General features: G+C 42.7%; 1 protein-coding gene across 1 annotated transcript in view; it reads right to left on the minus strand.

The window, feature by feature from the left end:
- PDLIM4 (PDZ and LIM domain 4) overlaps positions 1–16,034 on the minus strand; it is a 99,261-nt gene that overhangs the window by 13,314 nt on the left and 69,913 nt on the right. Inside the window, exon 4 of the mRNA XM_084838845.1 lies at positions 3,564–3,739. Within this exon, the coding sequence (XP_084694971.1) occupies positions 3,564–3,739 (176 nt within the window). The remainder of the gene's footprint in view (positions 1–3,563; positions 3,740–16,034) is intronic.

The raw sequence follows: 16,034 nt of genomic DNA on the forward strand, positions 1-16,034 counted from the left end.
GTTTCACAAAACATTCAATTTGATCACTGCAGTTCACCCACAAACAAATCCTATGTTAATTTTAATGGGGATTCACTTAAGCGTGCCTTCTTTTCCTACACTAGGTTTTTCTGCCCATACATAGCCTATTATGCAGAAAGAATTGCACAAACTATGGCGGGCAAACTGGTATACTCCCCACTTCACTTGCTACTGTGCAACAGGGCTTAAGAGTGACCAGTGAACATTCGCATTACAGACAGGGCAGCTGCTGCTGCTACAATTCATTGTGAGTTACTGTGCCACACATGGATCATATTTTTAAAAAATGCATTAAATTAAATTACTGAAGGACTTGGAAGTCTTCCATCCCTTGAAAAATATCTGGCATTTGTGCCACTATTGTTGCCAAACATGCTCCCAAGTGTACATGTTAAAAAATCTAAAACACTTCCATATAATCCTGTTTCTTTCTCAATTGGTTCACATTTTCTGAAGTATCCATAATATATATTTTAGAAAAAGCCTCAAGGTTTAAACAATGCTAAAACACTAGATATAAATGATAACCATATGAGACTTAAGAAGCTCCTAAGCAAAGGCTGAGCTGAAATCCCATTTCACTATCCCATTTGTGGGTGGTAAAATGGGGGTGATATCTATGAATCTGCGGGGCTGAGACCCAAATTCATGGGCATTTACTCCTGGAACCACTCCACCACCACCACTACCAAAAGCCCCCGGAATGGCACTATGTGATGACACAGTATCACCCTTTTGGGGGAAAATGGTCATCTGCTAGCTGGTGGCCACTGGGTAAGGATCTACAACTGTGGTGTATTTGACTCATTTTCACCCCCTGCTCCTGAAACGCGCTGGGTAATTTGTACTCCCAAACTCATATCACAAAAGGACCCGAATTTTATTGGTTAAATTTCAGGAACTGCCATGGGATGCCAGTTTGCCCTTGAATTGGCTAATTCCTATATGGACTGTTTTGAACCACATATTGCAGGAAGGTAATATTTTTACAGAAAGAACTGTATTGAATCCATACCTTGAAGACTAAATCTCCAGTCGGTCTAAATGAGGAGACAGACTGACTGGTTATTTGCTAAAACAAACTATTAATAACAGTGCTGTGTATATTGTTTGAGAAACATATAGATGTTTGGCCCTTACGTGTTATGTGGTGTTTATGAAAACTGGTGAAGCTTTTGTAATAGTTTGAAGTTATAGCTCTCTAGCAAATATGCTTTTTTTGGTGAGTGCCCTTTAAGGGACCAACTGGAATTCTAAAGGCTGCATTTAATCACACCTGTGGTTGAAATCCACCATACAAAGAGAGATCCAAACTTCCTCAGTTTTTGTTAACAGCTTGAAGGCTCCTAGAAGAGAAGCCTCCTAAGTGATCTCATTAGTATCTAGATTAGCCTTTTAGTTTATCTTAGTATCCAGTTTCTTTACAGAGGAAATCTGTGCACTTTTACTTTGTTTCAAAGTGATTTTCCCTTTGTGAATTTGTTTTCAGGACTTACTACAGTTCCTTGTCTTTCCTAGAATTGCATATCTGAAGTGGAGCCTATGGGTGCAATCCTATGGTCCCTAGACATTGTCATAGGGGGCCACAGAATACTGGGGCCATATTATACTGGGGATTCCCCTTCTGAGGTCAGAGAGAGTGCTCTGACCTTGAAAGGGGAAGTCAGAGATCCGATGCTCCTCCCCTGCCCTCTTGCAGCCAATGCCAAAAGAACTGTGCCAGCTGGCCTCTAAGGTTAGAAAAGTGATCCTGGAGAGGGGGTAAAGGGGGTGTTTCAGTGGGAGGAAAGGAGACCAGAGAGGCCAGGATACAAGCTATTTAGAGCCTCTTCCAGCCTCCTCCCCACCCCCCCAAAGCACCATTGCTAGGTGGGCAAAAAAGCCCATCTAGCAAAAAAATGCAGGGTAGGAGGATGAGGAGGTGAAGATCGCCTCTGCCACTTCTCCTGACCTGCATTGGATTATCAGAAGCCTCCAAGTTTGGGTGCTTCCAATTATCGAGCGCACAACTGATAGGATTTCACCCTAAGGCTCCTTTCAGTATGATCTCTTTTACCTGTGTATATGTACTTACATGTATTTATCTTATTTTTGGTTTGGCAAGGTCCATGAGTATGAGCCCGAATTGGTGGAGACATTGTAGTGTTTTACATCGTGAATGTATGTGAGAAACGTGGATAGATATATATGGATATATATGTCTTTGTATATACCTTTTTACATAATAGACCATTGAAGGAGACCTATGGTCAAAACGTGTTTGGTTAATTTTGGTATTGATTGTAGATTTTTGTCATGCTTTGTGCATTGTATGTTAATTGTATGTTTTAGTCTGTAGAGGTAAAGTTGCATTATTAGGGTTTTGGATATTGTACATCTTTGCAAGCTTACTTATTCCAGTTGATTAGTTGTTCTTGGTTTGGAGTTATATTGGGGTTTGGTGTTAAATATAAATATATTTCCTGTCCTGTCCAGTCAAATATCTAGGACCACAGTAATGTTCTTCCCCAGATAGGAGTTCCTCAGGACAGGACCTCCAATGTTCCTCAGGACAGGACCTCCAATGTACGTGCCTGGTATCAAAAACGATTTGTGCACCTTGAAAATTGTGGCGTGTAAGCTGAATGTGTGATTTGCCTCATCTTGTGATCTTTCCACCCTTTGGTTTTGAATTTCATTGATTCACACAATATATTATTTGTGTGATGCAGATGCTCGGTGTTCAGTGTGCACGCTCCTGTAGTTGGTCCGAGTCGGTTGCCATGTGAAGGATGTTACCACAGGCTGAAATGTACCTGGTCTGCATAGATCCAGTTCAGACATTTCACTTTCAAGCCGGGATATTCACTTATTACAAAAAAGTATGCCTTCTGCCATTTTAAAATAATTTCCCTATACCCATTCTTAAAATGTGAACATTTAGCATTCTGCTTGCAATTCCACTTCATGTCAATTATTTTATCTGGATTCATATGTCCATGGGGAATGTTTCAGTATGAATCTCATCTATCTTTTGCCAAGTTATCTTTCAAAAAATGTTTGACATGCTATTTTAGCAGTTCTAACACACCCTTCCTCAACCTGGTGCCCTCCAGATGTTTTGGACTTCAACTCCCATTAGCCTCAGCCAGCATGGCCAATGGTCAGAAATGATAAGAGTTGTAGTCCAAAGTATCTGGATTGCACCATATTGGAGAAAGCTGTTCTAACAGGTTAAGCAGGTTGTTTCCTTCAAACAAAACATGCAAGTATTTGCATGATTGGCTCCTGTTGTGATATCAGTTTGGGAATACTGTTAACATGTATGCATACTACAAACATATCATACCAGCTTCTTTGCTCTGCTTTTCAAACTGGAGCAAATAGCTTTGGTGTGTGGGAGAGTGGCTGAAAAGAAAAAAGCAACTAGGAATTTTTTTTATTGGGAAACCAGAGCATGGGAAAGGATCAGCAACTTTGCTCCCATAGTATAGTCCTGCCAACCCCCATGGTAGATATTTGTAAAAGCATCTCCTTTGTCATGTCTAGTTTGGCCCTCATACCTTGGGGAAGTTGTGATATGGAGGCCACTCATCTGTGAAGGAAAACTGGAATCTGCATTGCTTGCATACAGCCGTGTAGGGTTATTGTACTGCAAGTTTGATATCTGCTTGTTGTCTGTTGGACTTCCTCCAGGTGAAAAGGCTGCTGGTCTTCTGTTTGGAACAGTCCCATTATCCTAAACAGAGAAATAAACAGAAGTTTTGTAACATAGCTTGCTGTTGCCAGTATTAAGCAACCTCTTCTGTTAAATGTCACGCCTGTAACAGTAGTCTGTGTGCAGCCTCTCAACTGTTAACAACGCTTCTTTAAAATTATGTAGCCTGCTATTGGTAGATAAACCAGCGCAGAGAGAAAGAGAGAGAGAGAAAGAGAGAGAGAGAGAAAGAGAAAGAGAAAGAGAGAGAGAGAGAGAGAGAGAGAGATTTGTTAGACAAAACAAGGAAATGGAAGCTTGAGGTATACAGGACAGCTCTTGTGGAATGGCTACCGCTATTTGCTTGAGTTGTGCTGTATTTAGTTTAGGCTTTGGCTGCAGTAAATATTCAAGTATTTTGCAGCAAGTGTCTTAGTCCTGGGTTAATGAAACCAGACCCAAATGGGAGAAGCTGGGCTTCATGAACACTGGGAAGCCCCCCCCCCCCAATGTTAGATACTTGTCGGTGTTGCTGTGGGACACTAAGCACATGAATAAGAGTCAATATTGTGCTGTTGTACAATGCTAACTACATTCTTTCAGATTTGATGGTGGAGGGGAGAGAACCCGTTCCAACATACCCAGCTCCCTTCTCTGAATGTCCTAGTTACTTCCTCCCATCTCAGTTACAGAGGCCCACCTGTCTCCAGCATAGCTGCAATTCTAGGAGTTCTCATTGGCCTCAGAAGTTGGTGCTACCACACCTTGTTTCCCCTACTCCCCCAGCCGTGCACAAATTGGTGGTCTGAGCAAGAGCGAGTAGGGAGGATAACGGTGACTCCATAGGTTGCTTTGGTCCTCTCACTGCCCAGCTTGTTGGGAAATGGTCTGCCCCTGGCTTTGCTTGGCCTGGAGTGAGCACAGGCAGGGGGGAGATCAAGCTGCTCAGTTACATGCTGCTTAGAGTGCTAGGTGAGAAAGGGGCATGAGAGAGGAAATAGTCACTGTCTTCCCAACCCTCCCTTTCTCTGTCACAGCCTACTACATTCCAATAAGGCCCAGAGTGGTGGAGAAAGGGATCATTTGGGGGAAAGTTACCTCCCATACAGCCCAGCCCATCTGTTATGCTGAAGCTCTAGCATGGCAATGAGTCGGAAGTGGTAAACTGCAATATATGTAGGTGGGTAGTAGGTATGTACATCTGTATATATAGATGGATAGACAGAAATATAGTGGTTTAACATGTGTTAAAATGTCATTTGATTAATGGAGGGAATAATCCTATGGCCGCTAGTCAGCAGCTAGATGGCCATACAATATCTGGTTTTCCGGGAACCGACCTTCCCCCACTTCCATGCTGCCTTGCAGGCAGTGCAGAAAAGCCCTGTGCTTGGAGCGGCCAAAATGGGGCATTCCCGGGGTGCATTCCGGGGCGGGCGGAAATGCCATATGGCAGCCTCCTCCCCTGCTCTGCCCTCCTGCAGCTAGACAGCCACAATTGGCTGTCTAGTCGAAAATGCAGGGCAGGAGAAGCGTGGAGGGAATGATCCCCTCCATGCTTCTCCTGCCCTCCATTGGATAGGTGGTCACCTCCCAGTTTGGAGGTGGCCACCTATCTGCATAGGACTGAGCCCTTAAACACCCAGTTTCCTATCAGCAATGAACCAGGGCAATCCAACCTGGAGTAGTCTTATAAGTTCTGAAGCCTATTTAAAACTACCTAAGAAAAATAACGCAGGGAAAAGGAGACAAACAAAAGGGATCCTAGAGTGGCCATTGTTACAATGGTTTGCTTGTTTATGTTTGCAGTTATATTTTTGTATATGAATAGAACTTAACTCCCCTCCCCCCCATATTTCATTGACAATAGTGGCTGCATTTCCATTCATTTGGACACAACTGGGACCAGCATCAAAGACTGAGAATGTCAGGTGCTTGCCAAAGCCCCAACACCCTGCTGGAGAGCCCACTGCTGACTCCCTGAGCCCATTGGTCCTTCTTGTTCCCCTTGCTCTTGCTGCCTGTTCACCTGGCCACCGCAAGCATGAGCAGTGAGTCCCACTTGCCTTGTCTTCTCCCTGTGGGTAGTGGTAGGCAGAGGGCAAGCAAATGGGCAGTGGTGATGATGGCAGGGAGGTGGGTTCACTCAGAAAAAAGGGACACTGAGGGCACCTTGCGCAAAGGAATCCCAGGATATGGAGCCCACAATACACAAAAAGACAGAGCTGGCTACACAAAACTGCTGTGTGTATTTATTTTCTACAGGCTAAGTTACAGCTTCCGTCTCAACCCAAACTAGACTGAGAACACTCCATACCTCCTTGACAGAACGATGAAAACAAAGTTGTTAATTCTGCATCTTTCTTTGCCTCCTTTTTGGCTCCTCTTTGTTTTAAGTAATCCAGAGGGTCACATTCTCCACAGTGACATTTAATCCTAGGCATTTTGTAAACCACTTAGTATTAAACAAAATGAATTCTAAATCCACACTGATTTATTCTACAAAGCTAGTTATTGCCTCAGTGCTTTCTAGAGGGCATAAAACATTACTGACAGGATAAGTCAGCATCAGGATGTTAAGGTAAAGTTAACATTAGGATGTTGAGATTCTTTTGGGGTCTTGTTTAAATATGCTACATTGTGCCATTTTTGAAATATTTATCTATAAAGACATTTATCCTTCTTAAAGCTACCTGTTTTTCAACAGATGGCTTCCCAGGGATGGTTTTTGTGTGACTGGATCATTTTGAACATGGAAAAGCAAACCTTTTACAACTTTGCAGACCCCAAAGGAGAATGTCCTCCCAGCAGACATAGCTAGCAATTTTACATCGTGCCCCAAAGTGTTCATCTAAGTCTGGCAAAAGTGTCACAATGTGGTATCACACAACTGCTCTACCTGTTCTTTTGAAGTATGCCCTGCTCATTGTGCAGGAAAACCAACACTCTATGAAAGGTGAAACATGTTTTAAAGAGATCAGGACTACCTTCCTGCTTATTGGATTGGGACTGAACTGAAATGACTATGGTTTTCATAGAGTTCATCAAACCAACTGCCCTGTGATAAAGAGAAGCAGCAGCAGCTGCCAGCCAAGCAAAATGTCAACATTGCCACATCTTTAAAGAGGCTATTTAATGACCACATGCATTTTTAATGTTTAATTTTTGTAATTGTTTTTATTGATCTTATGCAAGTCTCTCCAAGATCCTTGTTGATTGAAGAGCTGGGTTAAACATATGCTTAAAAGAAATAAGTGGATAGATAGGCAAACAAATATGTGAGGTAGTTACCTCTCCCAAACAGCTGCCATAAGCAATCACATAAAAAATATTAGTTTTGCTATCAGTAGGCTCAGTGGAAGTAACTTTGTAGAGGAGGTGGGGAATAGCATATGGCGGGGAACCTATGAGAACTGATATAATTTTATTTATCTTCCAGACTTGGAGGTATGGGTTTCAAGATCACATTTGGCCCCTTCCATCAGAAGTGCCCAGTTTCTTTAGCCTTGTCCCCATGGGTTCTGACTTCCAACCCCTCCATGATTATTTTGGGTGGTTCTCCTCTCACATAACTCCATCTGTATATCTATCTTGTTCTTTGGCCCTGTAATTTTGCCTCCCTGTATTAAGGAGGAGGACTGAAAATACAATGCAGAAGAGGCGGCTTCTGCTTATAGCCAAATGCAAAGTTGGGTAACAAAGGGGGGAAAATGAAAATTATATTTTTTTCAAATGTTTGGGATATCAGGATAGGCAAATACCAATTTGCCTAGAAAAACGGGCTGTTCTAGGACTGTAGGTCCTATTAAATCCCCCATTAAATCAGGTACTGAAGTAATCTTCAGGAGTATCTTGTATGGTTTACTTAGCCTTTGCTGAATGTTATGAACGACGTATACAGATTTATTTTCCCCAAAGGAAACCTTTCTGATTTGTTATCGTATTTCCTGCTGAGTCATGTCAACTAGCACACAGGGCCTTTATAACTGTAATAGCTTTGCCAGATATTTTGCTTCTCAAAGGAGAGTTGAAGGTGTGTTTTTTTTTTTTTTACTGAACAGCCAAATTAAGTGACTTGGTTTTCCATTTTTCATCCTCTTGAAAATAAACACTGACCCTTTGGTGAGACCCTGATAATGCAAGTTTTGAGATTCATGTAACTTTAGGTGCTGTGTAATTTTTTAAAACTGCATTTTAAAAATCTCACTTTTCTTCAAAAGATAACACAATGGGATTTACAACCAATACTCATCACTGCAAAGACAGTGGTACAGTAATACATTATAAAACAATCAAAAGCTTGCTCTAAAGGTGATCTGCAACAGCCTCTCCTAACAGCAAAGACTGGTTCATTAGAGAGTGAACTCCCTAACAAAGGCCAGTACAAAATAGGTCTGGTTTCCATATTCTGGCTAATTTGATTGGACCGATCTCAGAGCAGGCCCTTCCTCTGGAATCTTAAAGAAGATTCAGACACTTCTTTTTGCTTTGTCTACTGCCTCTGAGGCTCTCCAAGTCATATTCAAGTTCATTGCTGAAAATTATATTTTCCAGCTTTTACTGCAGGTCAGACATGTTATACTTTCTCCAGTATGGTTGAAAAGAACCAACCTGATCTGTGCAATCTAGCCTACTCTAGTGTGTGTGTGTGTGTGTGTGTGTGTGTATATATATGTATATATATGTGTATATATATATATGTGTGTGTGTGTGTGTGTGTGTATATATATATATATATATATATATATATATATATATATTTATTTTCTTCATGGCCAGCAGGGCCGGTGTCAAGGATAGGCATAGTTGGGCAGCTGCCAAGGGGCCACATCCCAGGCAGGGGCTCACTGACAGGAGTCCCTGGACTTGCTCCTCCTCTTTACCATTGCAACCTGCTTGTTCTGCCCCAGACAATGGTGGTGGTGAGGAGAAGGAGCAGTAGAAGCTACTGCCTACTTGCTCCCTGGCTTTCTGCCTGTCAAGCTAGCAAGTGGTAGCAGTGATGAGAAAGAGAATCTGCATGAGCAATAGAAGCTGGTGACAATGTCAGCAAGAAGGGAGATTCACTGAGGGAGACGGCCTATTGAGAGTGTCTTGTCCAAGGATCCGCAAAATCCTGGAGCTGGTACTGATGGCCAGTTCGAACCCTGTTTTATACCAGATCCCCACAACCTGATTAAACTAAGCACCAGCGTATATTAGTGGAAATACTAGGGACATAATAATATTCTTTTAACAGTCTTATTGGAGTTTTCTCTCCCCGCCCCACCCAATAGTCTGCAAGAGAATTTGCTGAAGTTTTATCTTGAGGCATAGGAGGAGACAGGGGCGCTGCTAGGTTCTTAAATGTTCCGGGGCACAGGCCCATAACACAAATTTGCATCTATCTATCTATCTATCTATCTATCTATCTATCTATATCCTATCTTTATAATATATCCAAGTTCAACTCAGATCCCAGTTCAGCATTTTGGAAAACGTCCCGCTTCTTCTCAGGCTAATTTGTAGTCGGACCATTTCAGCTCAGCACCAAACCTGAGTCAAGGTTTGGAAAAATGAGTCTTCCCGTTGACTACCATTGGAATTTTTTTTTTTTTTTAAACTGTAACTTTTTTCTCTTGGTCAGAACTAGATGACAATTTCAGGCACAGAAGCCCCCTAGAAGGAGATTACACCTGCCCAATGTCAGAAAAATAGGTGCAGGGTTTATATTTTGATTTTCTTTTAAAGGAAACTGCCAATAAATTTTTTATTACTTGGAAGAATTGGATACACATTTCAGGATTCATTGCCCCATCAGAGGAGATCATGTCTCCAAATTTCAGAATGATAGCCATAAGGATTTTTGTGCAAGGGTGTCCTTGACATTTTGAGGTCTCCAAAAGAGGACATACTTAATCTCCTTATTTTCCTTGTGGACCACTGTTCTGAAAATTACAGACAGCCTAGAGTTGTCCCTAAGTAATAAATCAACAAAGAAGGATAAGTGCAGCAGTTCATGTGGAAGGGGAGTTCTCCAGTTTGGGGGAAGGAGTGCTATGCTTCCCCTTCACTCCTTCCCCAATAGTTTTTTGGGTAAATTTGTATGAAAATGCATAGGTCATTAGAGGTGTCTCTCAGGCAAGAAAACGTCAAAGTTTCTGAAGGATATGCATACATGCAAACTTAGAATGACTAGAATTTATTTACGTTTCACCAATATTAGCAGCAGGGGAACATGGGTGGGAAGGTGCTATTGCACTTATGTTCTACTTGTGGGTTTCCCATGGGCATCTGATTGGCCACTGTGTGAACAGAATGCTGGACTAGATGGACCTTGGTCTGATGCAGCATGGCTCTTCTTATGTTCTTAAATACAGAGTGCCTCTGAGGCACATACAGAATGCTTTTCTTTCACCACTGAGCAGTTACATTCTCCCCCTACCAATTCTATTCCCCTCCATGCAACCATCCCTCCTCATCCTACCATCGTCCAGCAACTCTTCATAAAAACAGATGTTTTGTTTTGTGCAGCTTCCTCTCTACCTCCTCCTTGTTATGCACAAGCTCTCATTGTATCTTCCTCCCCATAACTTCATTTATGCCAAGACTTCGCCAGGATTCAGCCAATGAGTCTGTTTTCAAAACTAGTCCTAAGTTATGGAGAACCTCTGAGCATGTACTAAGCGCCTTTCCCTTACCAGCTAGAGTTCATGCAAAAAACAAAACAAAAACCAAACCCACAAATGACAAAACATGCATAGGGCTGAGCTGAAAGGGTAGTCAATTCATTAGGTGGAATTGTGGAGGCACTGTATTAATCCTGCAATACCATGCTCACAACTCAGGACTTATTTCTGAGTAAACATCTAGAATATCAAAGTGCAAACGTTCCTGCAAAAGTAACTTGTGCTGGAATCCTATGCACACTTTCCTGAAGGTAAGCCTCATTAAACATAATGGGGCTTCTGAGTAGGCAGTAGGCATACATAGGATTGTATAAATGAGCAGTATTTATCTCCCCTCCTCTTAAGAAACAAACCCCAAACTCCTATTTTTATTAAAGCTTTCTGTTCATAGGAACATAGGAAGCTGCCTTATGCCGAGTCAGATCCTGGGTCCATCTAGCACAGAATTGTTGACACTGACTGGCAGCAGCAGCTCTCCAGGGTTCCAGGCAGGATTCTTTCCTAGCCCTACCTGGAGACACTGGGGATTGAACCTGGGACCTTCTGCATGCAAAGCGTGTGCTCTACCACAGAGCTACAGCCCTTCCTGTTGCTGGATAATGGCAACTGACAAATAAAACAGCCCCAGATTTGTTTCTCTGCAACCAGGTGAACCCACTCTTCTCAAAGACTTGAGTGAGAAGGAAAAAACCCAACCCTCTTGTCTGTTTGTATAAAGTCAAATACAGTTCAGAACTTCCCTTGCCCACCGAAGAAAATTCTCTATAAGAATTCCTCAAGAATTCCTCTGGGTAGAATAAAGAGAAAGAAAGAACAAGATAGAGAAGGGAAGAAGAAAAGAATGGTGACTGGAAATGTGGGGGGCAGGGGTAGAGAGAATGCCCTAAGTCAAGTGGCTTCTTTCAGAGAGGTAGTACTTCAGAGGAATTTAGAAGGCTGTGGAGGGGCCTTCTAAAGGATTGCACGTACTTAAATGAACTTTATGAGGTGAGGTAGCTGAGGGCTTTTTCTAGCTTTTTTTAGAACTCTAGAACCTGTTTAAAAGCCTTAGCAGTTCCTCAAACATGATGACACATAGTCCTAACCCTCCTTTTGAAATAATTTGAATCCTACAGCTATTTAGGATAAATTAAAGTGGAGGGGGGAAACAAGTTTGTGGAGGGTGATTGCATCCTTTGCTGTACTGAAGCTACTAAACTCTTGCAGAAGCCAAAGGTTCCAGTTTGGGGCAGTAAAATCAGGTGCTGTGTGAAATACCAGTATTTCACATGAAGCTCTTTCTTCCCTTCCTTCTCCCTCTTCAAAATTTCATTGCAAGCAAGCTCCCAACAGTGGGCATGTAAGAGCAGAAAAGGAGGGAGAGGTTTTTTTGCACCTCAAAAAAACCTACACCAGAGATTAGGGATAGTGATCTCCTAATGGTCACCTTAAATACCTTCTGATTAGGATTTCTAATCCCCTGTGTAGCTTTGGCACTTTTTACTTTTTGTTTTAGTCTTTGAGAAAAGCACATTTTACGCATGGCTAGCACAAAAGCCACTGGACCTAACTGTCTGAAATTTGGCAGGTTCAGTCAGCTCCATAGGGGCTGCCGGATCCCCAAATTCCATGCATGTATGTGGAAGCACTAAAAAAAATAGCTCTTTGCTTTTGGCAGATTTTCTTGAAAATAGCAAATTTTACCTGTGACTAGCATAAAAGCTACTGCACCTGAAAATAGGCAGGTTCAATCAGCTCTGTGGGAGCTGCCAGATTCTCAAATTCCATGTGGTTATGTGGAAGAACAAAAAAATTATTGCTCTTTGCTTTGACACATTTTCTTGAAAAAATCAAATTTTACCTGTGGCTAGAACAAAAGCCACCAGGCTTAACTGTCAGAAATTTGGCAGATTCAGTCATCTGTATAGGGGCTACCAGGTCCCCAAACTCTATGCACTTATGTGGAAGCACACAAAATATATAGCTCTTTGCTTTGACAGATTTTCTTGAAAATAGCAAATTTTACCTGTGACTAGCACAAATGCCGCTGGACCTAACTGCCTGAAAATGGGCAGGTTCAATCAGTTCCATGGGGGCTATCAGGTCTCCAAATGTCATGTATTTACAATATAAAAGAAAAAAGTTATGGCCATTTCTGTTTCCCAATGGAAGTCAATGGGAAAATGTAAAAAAAAAAAAAAAGACAATTAGGACAGCTCAAAAGATCCAGAGCACAGGTCAAAAGATCTGGGCCCCGTGCCCAGGTGGGCTCTCCCAAAACAATGCCCCTGGGAGGAGATATTTCTGTAGGAAATTCAGTCTGCTGAAATACCTACCATCCTCTAAACACCTCACCTCGGAACAGACTTGGGAGTGAGTGGGAAGAGAAAGACAAAGCCAGATAGACAGTATCCAACTACTCAAGCAATCTAAGAAGGACCCACATAGTCTTAGGTGGTTGTTGTTGTTGTTCAGTCGTTCAGTCGTGTCCGACTCTTCGTGACTCCATGGACCATAGCACGCCAGGCCTTCCTGTCCTCCGCTCTCTCCCAGAGTGCGCTCAAGTCCATATTCATTGCATCGGTGATGCTATCTCGCCATCTCATCCTCTGCCGTCCCCTTCTCCTTTTGCCTTCAGTCTTTCCCAGCATCAGGGTCTTTTCCAGGGAGTTTTCTGGCCAAAATATTTGAGCTTCAGCTTCAGTATCTGTCCTTCCAATGAGCATTCAGGGTTGATTTCCTTTAGGATTGACTGATTGGACCTCCTTGCAGTCCAGAGAACTCGTAAGAGTCTTCTCCAGCACCACAGTTCGAAAGCATCAATTCTTCGGCACTCAGCCTTCCTTATAGTCCAGCTCTCACAGCCATACATTACTACTGGGAAAACCATAGCTTTGATTAGACGGACCTTTGTCGGCAAGGTGATGTCTCTGCTTCTTACTATGCTGTCTAGGTTTGCCATAGCTTTCCTCCCAAGAAGCAAGCGTCTTTTAATTTCATGGCTACAGTCACCATCTGCGGTGATCTTGGAGCCCAAGAAAGTAAAATCTGTCACAGCTTCCATTTCTTCCCCTTCTATATGCCAGGAAGTGATGGGGCCAGATGCCATGATCTTAGTTTTTTTAATGTTGAGTTTCAAACCAGCTTTTGCACTCTCCTCTTTCACCCTCCACAAGAGGCTCTTGAGATCCTCTTCGCTTTCTGCCATTAGGGTGGTATCGTCTGCATATCGGAGGTTGTTGAGAATTCTCCCAGCAATCTTAATTCCGACCTGTGATTCATCCAATCCAGCGTTTCTCATGATGTACTCTGCATATAAGTTAAATAAGCAGGGTGACAATATACAGCCTTGTCGTACTCCTTTCCCAATTTTGAACCACTCGGTTGTTCCATGTCTGGTTCTTACTGTTGCTTCTTGACCCTCGTACAGGTTTCTCAGGAGACAGGTAAGGTGGTCTGGTATTCCCATCACTTTAAGAATTTGCCACAGTTTGTTGTGATCCACATAATCAAAGGCTTTAGGATAGTCAATGAAGCAGAAATAGACGTTTTTCTGGAATTCTCTTGCTTTCTCCATGATCCAGTGAACGTTGGCGATTTGATCTCTAGTTCCTCTGCCTCTTCGAAACCCCGCTTGTACTTCCGGTAGTTCTCGGTTCGCATACTGCTGAAGCCTAGCTTGTAGGATTTTGAGCATCACCTTGCTGGCATGTGAAATGAGCGCAATTGTGCGGTAGTTTGAACACTCTTTGGCGTTGCCCTTCTTTGGAATTGGAATGTAAACTGATCTTTTCCAGTCTTGCGGCCACTGTTGAGTGTTCCAAATTTGTTGGCATATTGAGTGCAGCACTTTAACAGCAGCATCTGTTAGGATTTTAAATAGCTCAGCTGGAATACTGTCATCTCCGCTAGCTTTGTTGTTACTAATGCTTCCTAAGGCCCACTTGACTTCACTCTCGAGGATGTCCGGCTCAAGTTCAGTGACCGCACTATCATGGCTATCAGGGACATTCAGATCTTTCCTGTATAGTTCTTCTGTGTATTCTTGCCACCTCTTCTCAATCTCATCTGCTTCTGTTATGTCCCTGCCTCCGATTTTCTTGAAGAGATCTCTAGTCTTTCCCATTCTGTTGTTTTCCTCGATTTCTTTGCATTGTTCATTTAAGAAGGCCTTCTTGTCTATCCTTGCTATTCTCTGGAACTCTGCATTCAGTTGGATATATCTTCCCCTTTCTCCCTTGCTTTTCGCTTCCCTTCTTTCCTCAGCTACTTGTAAAGCCTCATCAGACAGCCACTTGGCTTTCTTGCATTTCTTTTTCTTTGGGATGGATTGAGTTGCTGCCTCCTGAACAATGTTACGGACCTCCGTCCATAGATCCTCAGGCACTCTGTCTATCAGGTCTAATCCCTGAAATCTATTCCTCACCTCCACTGTATATTCATAAGGGATATGATTTAGGTCATATCTGAATGGTTTAGTGGTTTTCCCTACGTTCTTCAATTTAAGCTGAAATTTTGCAACAGGAAGCTGGTGATCTGAGCCAGTCAGCTCCAGGTCTTGTTTTTACTGACTGTATAGAGCTTCTCCATCTTTGGCTGCAAAGGACATAATCAATCTGATTTCGATATTGACCATCTGGTGATGTCCATGTGTAGAGTCGCCTCTTGTGCTGTTGGAAAAGAGTGTTTGCTATGATCAGCATGTTCTCTTGGCAAAACTCTATTAGCTTTTGTCCTGCTTCATTTTGTACACCAAGGCCATGCTTGCCTGTTATCCCGGTGATTTCTTGACTTCCTACTTTAGCATTCCAATCCCCTATGATGAAGAGGACATCTTTTTTTGGTGTTAGTTCTAGAAGGTGTTGTAGGTCTTCATAGAACCGATCAACCTCAGCTTCTTCGGCATCAGTGGTTGGGGCATAGACTTGAATTACTGTGATGTTGAACGGTTTGCCTTGGATTTGTACTGAGATCATTCTATTGTTTTTGAGATTGTACCCCAGTACTGCTTTTCCCACCCTTTTGTTGATTATGAGTGCTACTCCATTTCTTCTAAGGGATTCTTGCCCACAGTAGTAGATATGACGGTCACCTGAATTAAATTCGCCCATGCCTGTCCATTTTAGTTCACTGATTCCCAAGATGTTGATGTTCAGCCTTGCCATCTCATGTTTGACCACCTCCAGCTTACCTTCATTCATTGATCTTACATTCCAGGTTCCTAAACAACATTGTTCTTTACAGCATCCGATTTTCTTTTCACCACCAGACACATCCACAGCTGAGTGTCCTTTCGGCTTTGGCCCAGCCACTTCACTCTTTCTGGCGCTACTTGGAAATACCCTCTGCTCTTCCCCAGTAGTATATTGGTCACCTTCCGACCTGAGGGGCTCATCTTCCGGCGTCATCTCTTTTAGCCTTGTGATACGTTCCATGGGGTTTTCTTGGCAAGAATACTGGAGTGGTTTGCCATTTCCTTCTCCAGTGGACCACATTTTGTCAGAACTCTCCGCCATGACCTGTCCATCTTGGGTGGCCCTGCATGGCATAGCTTATGGCTTCACTGAGTTACGCAAGCCCCTTCGCCACAACAAGGCAGTGATCCATGAAGGGGATAGTCTTAGGGCACTCTATCAAATTTTATTTTCTATGTACTACTTTCTCATCTAGTACCCATTGTTCCAAGTTCA

This window comes from Heloderma suspectum, chromosome 2 (assembly GCF_057233095.1).
Source record: "Heloderma suspectum isolate Gila_16-S chromosome 2, 16-S_ref, whole genome shotgun sequence".
NCBI classification, from domain to species: domain Eukaryota; kingdom Metazoa; phylum Chordata; class Lepidosauria; order Squamata; family Helodermatidae; genus Heloderma; species Heloderma suspectum.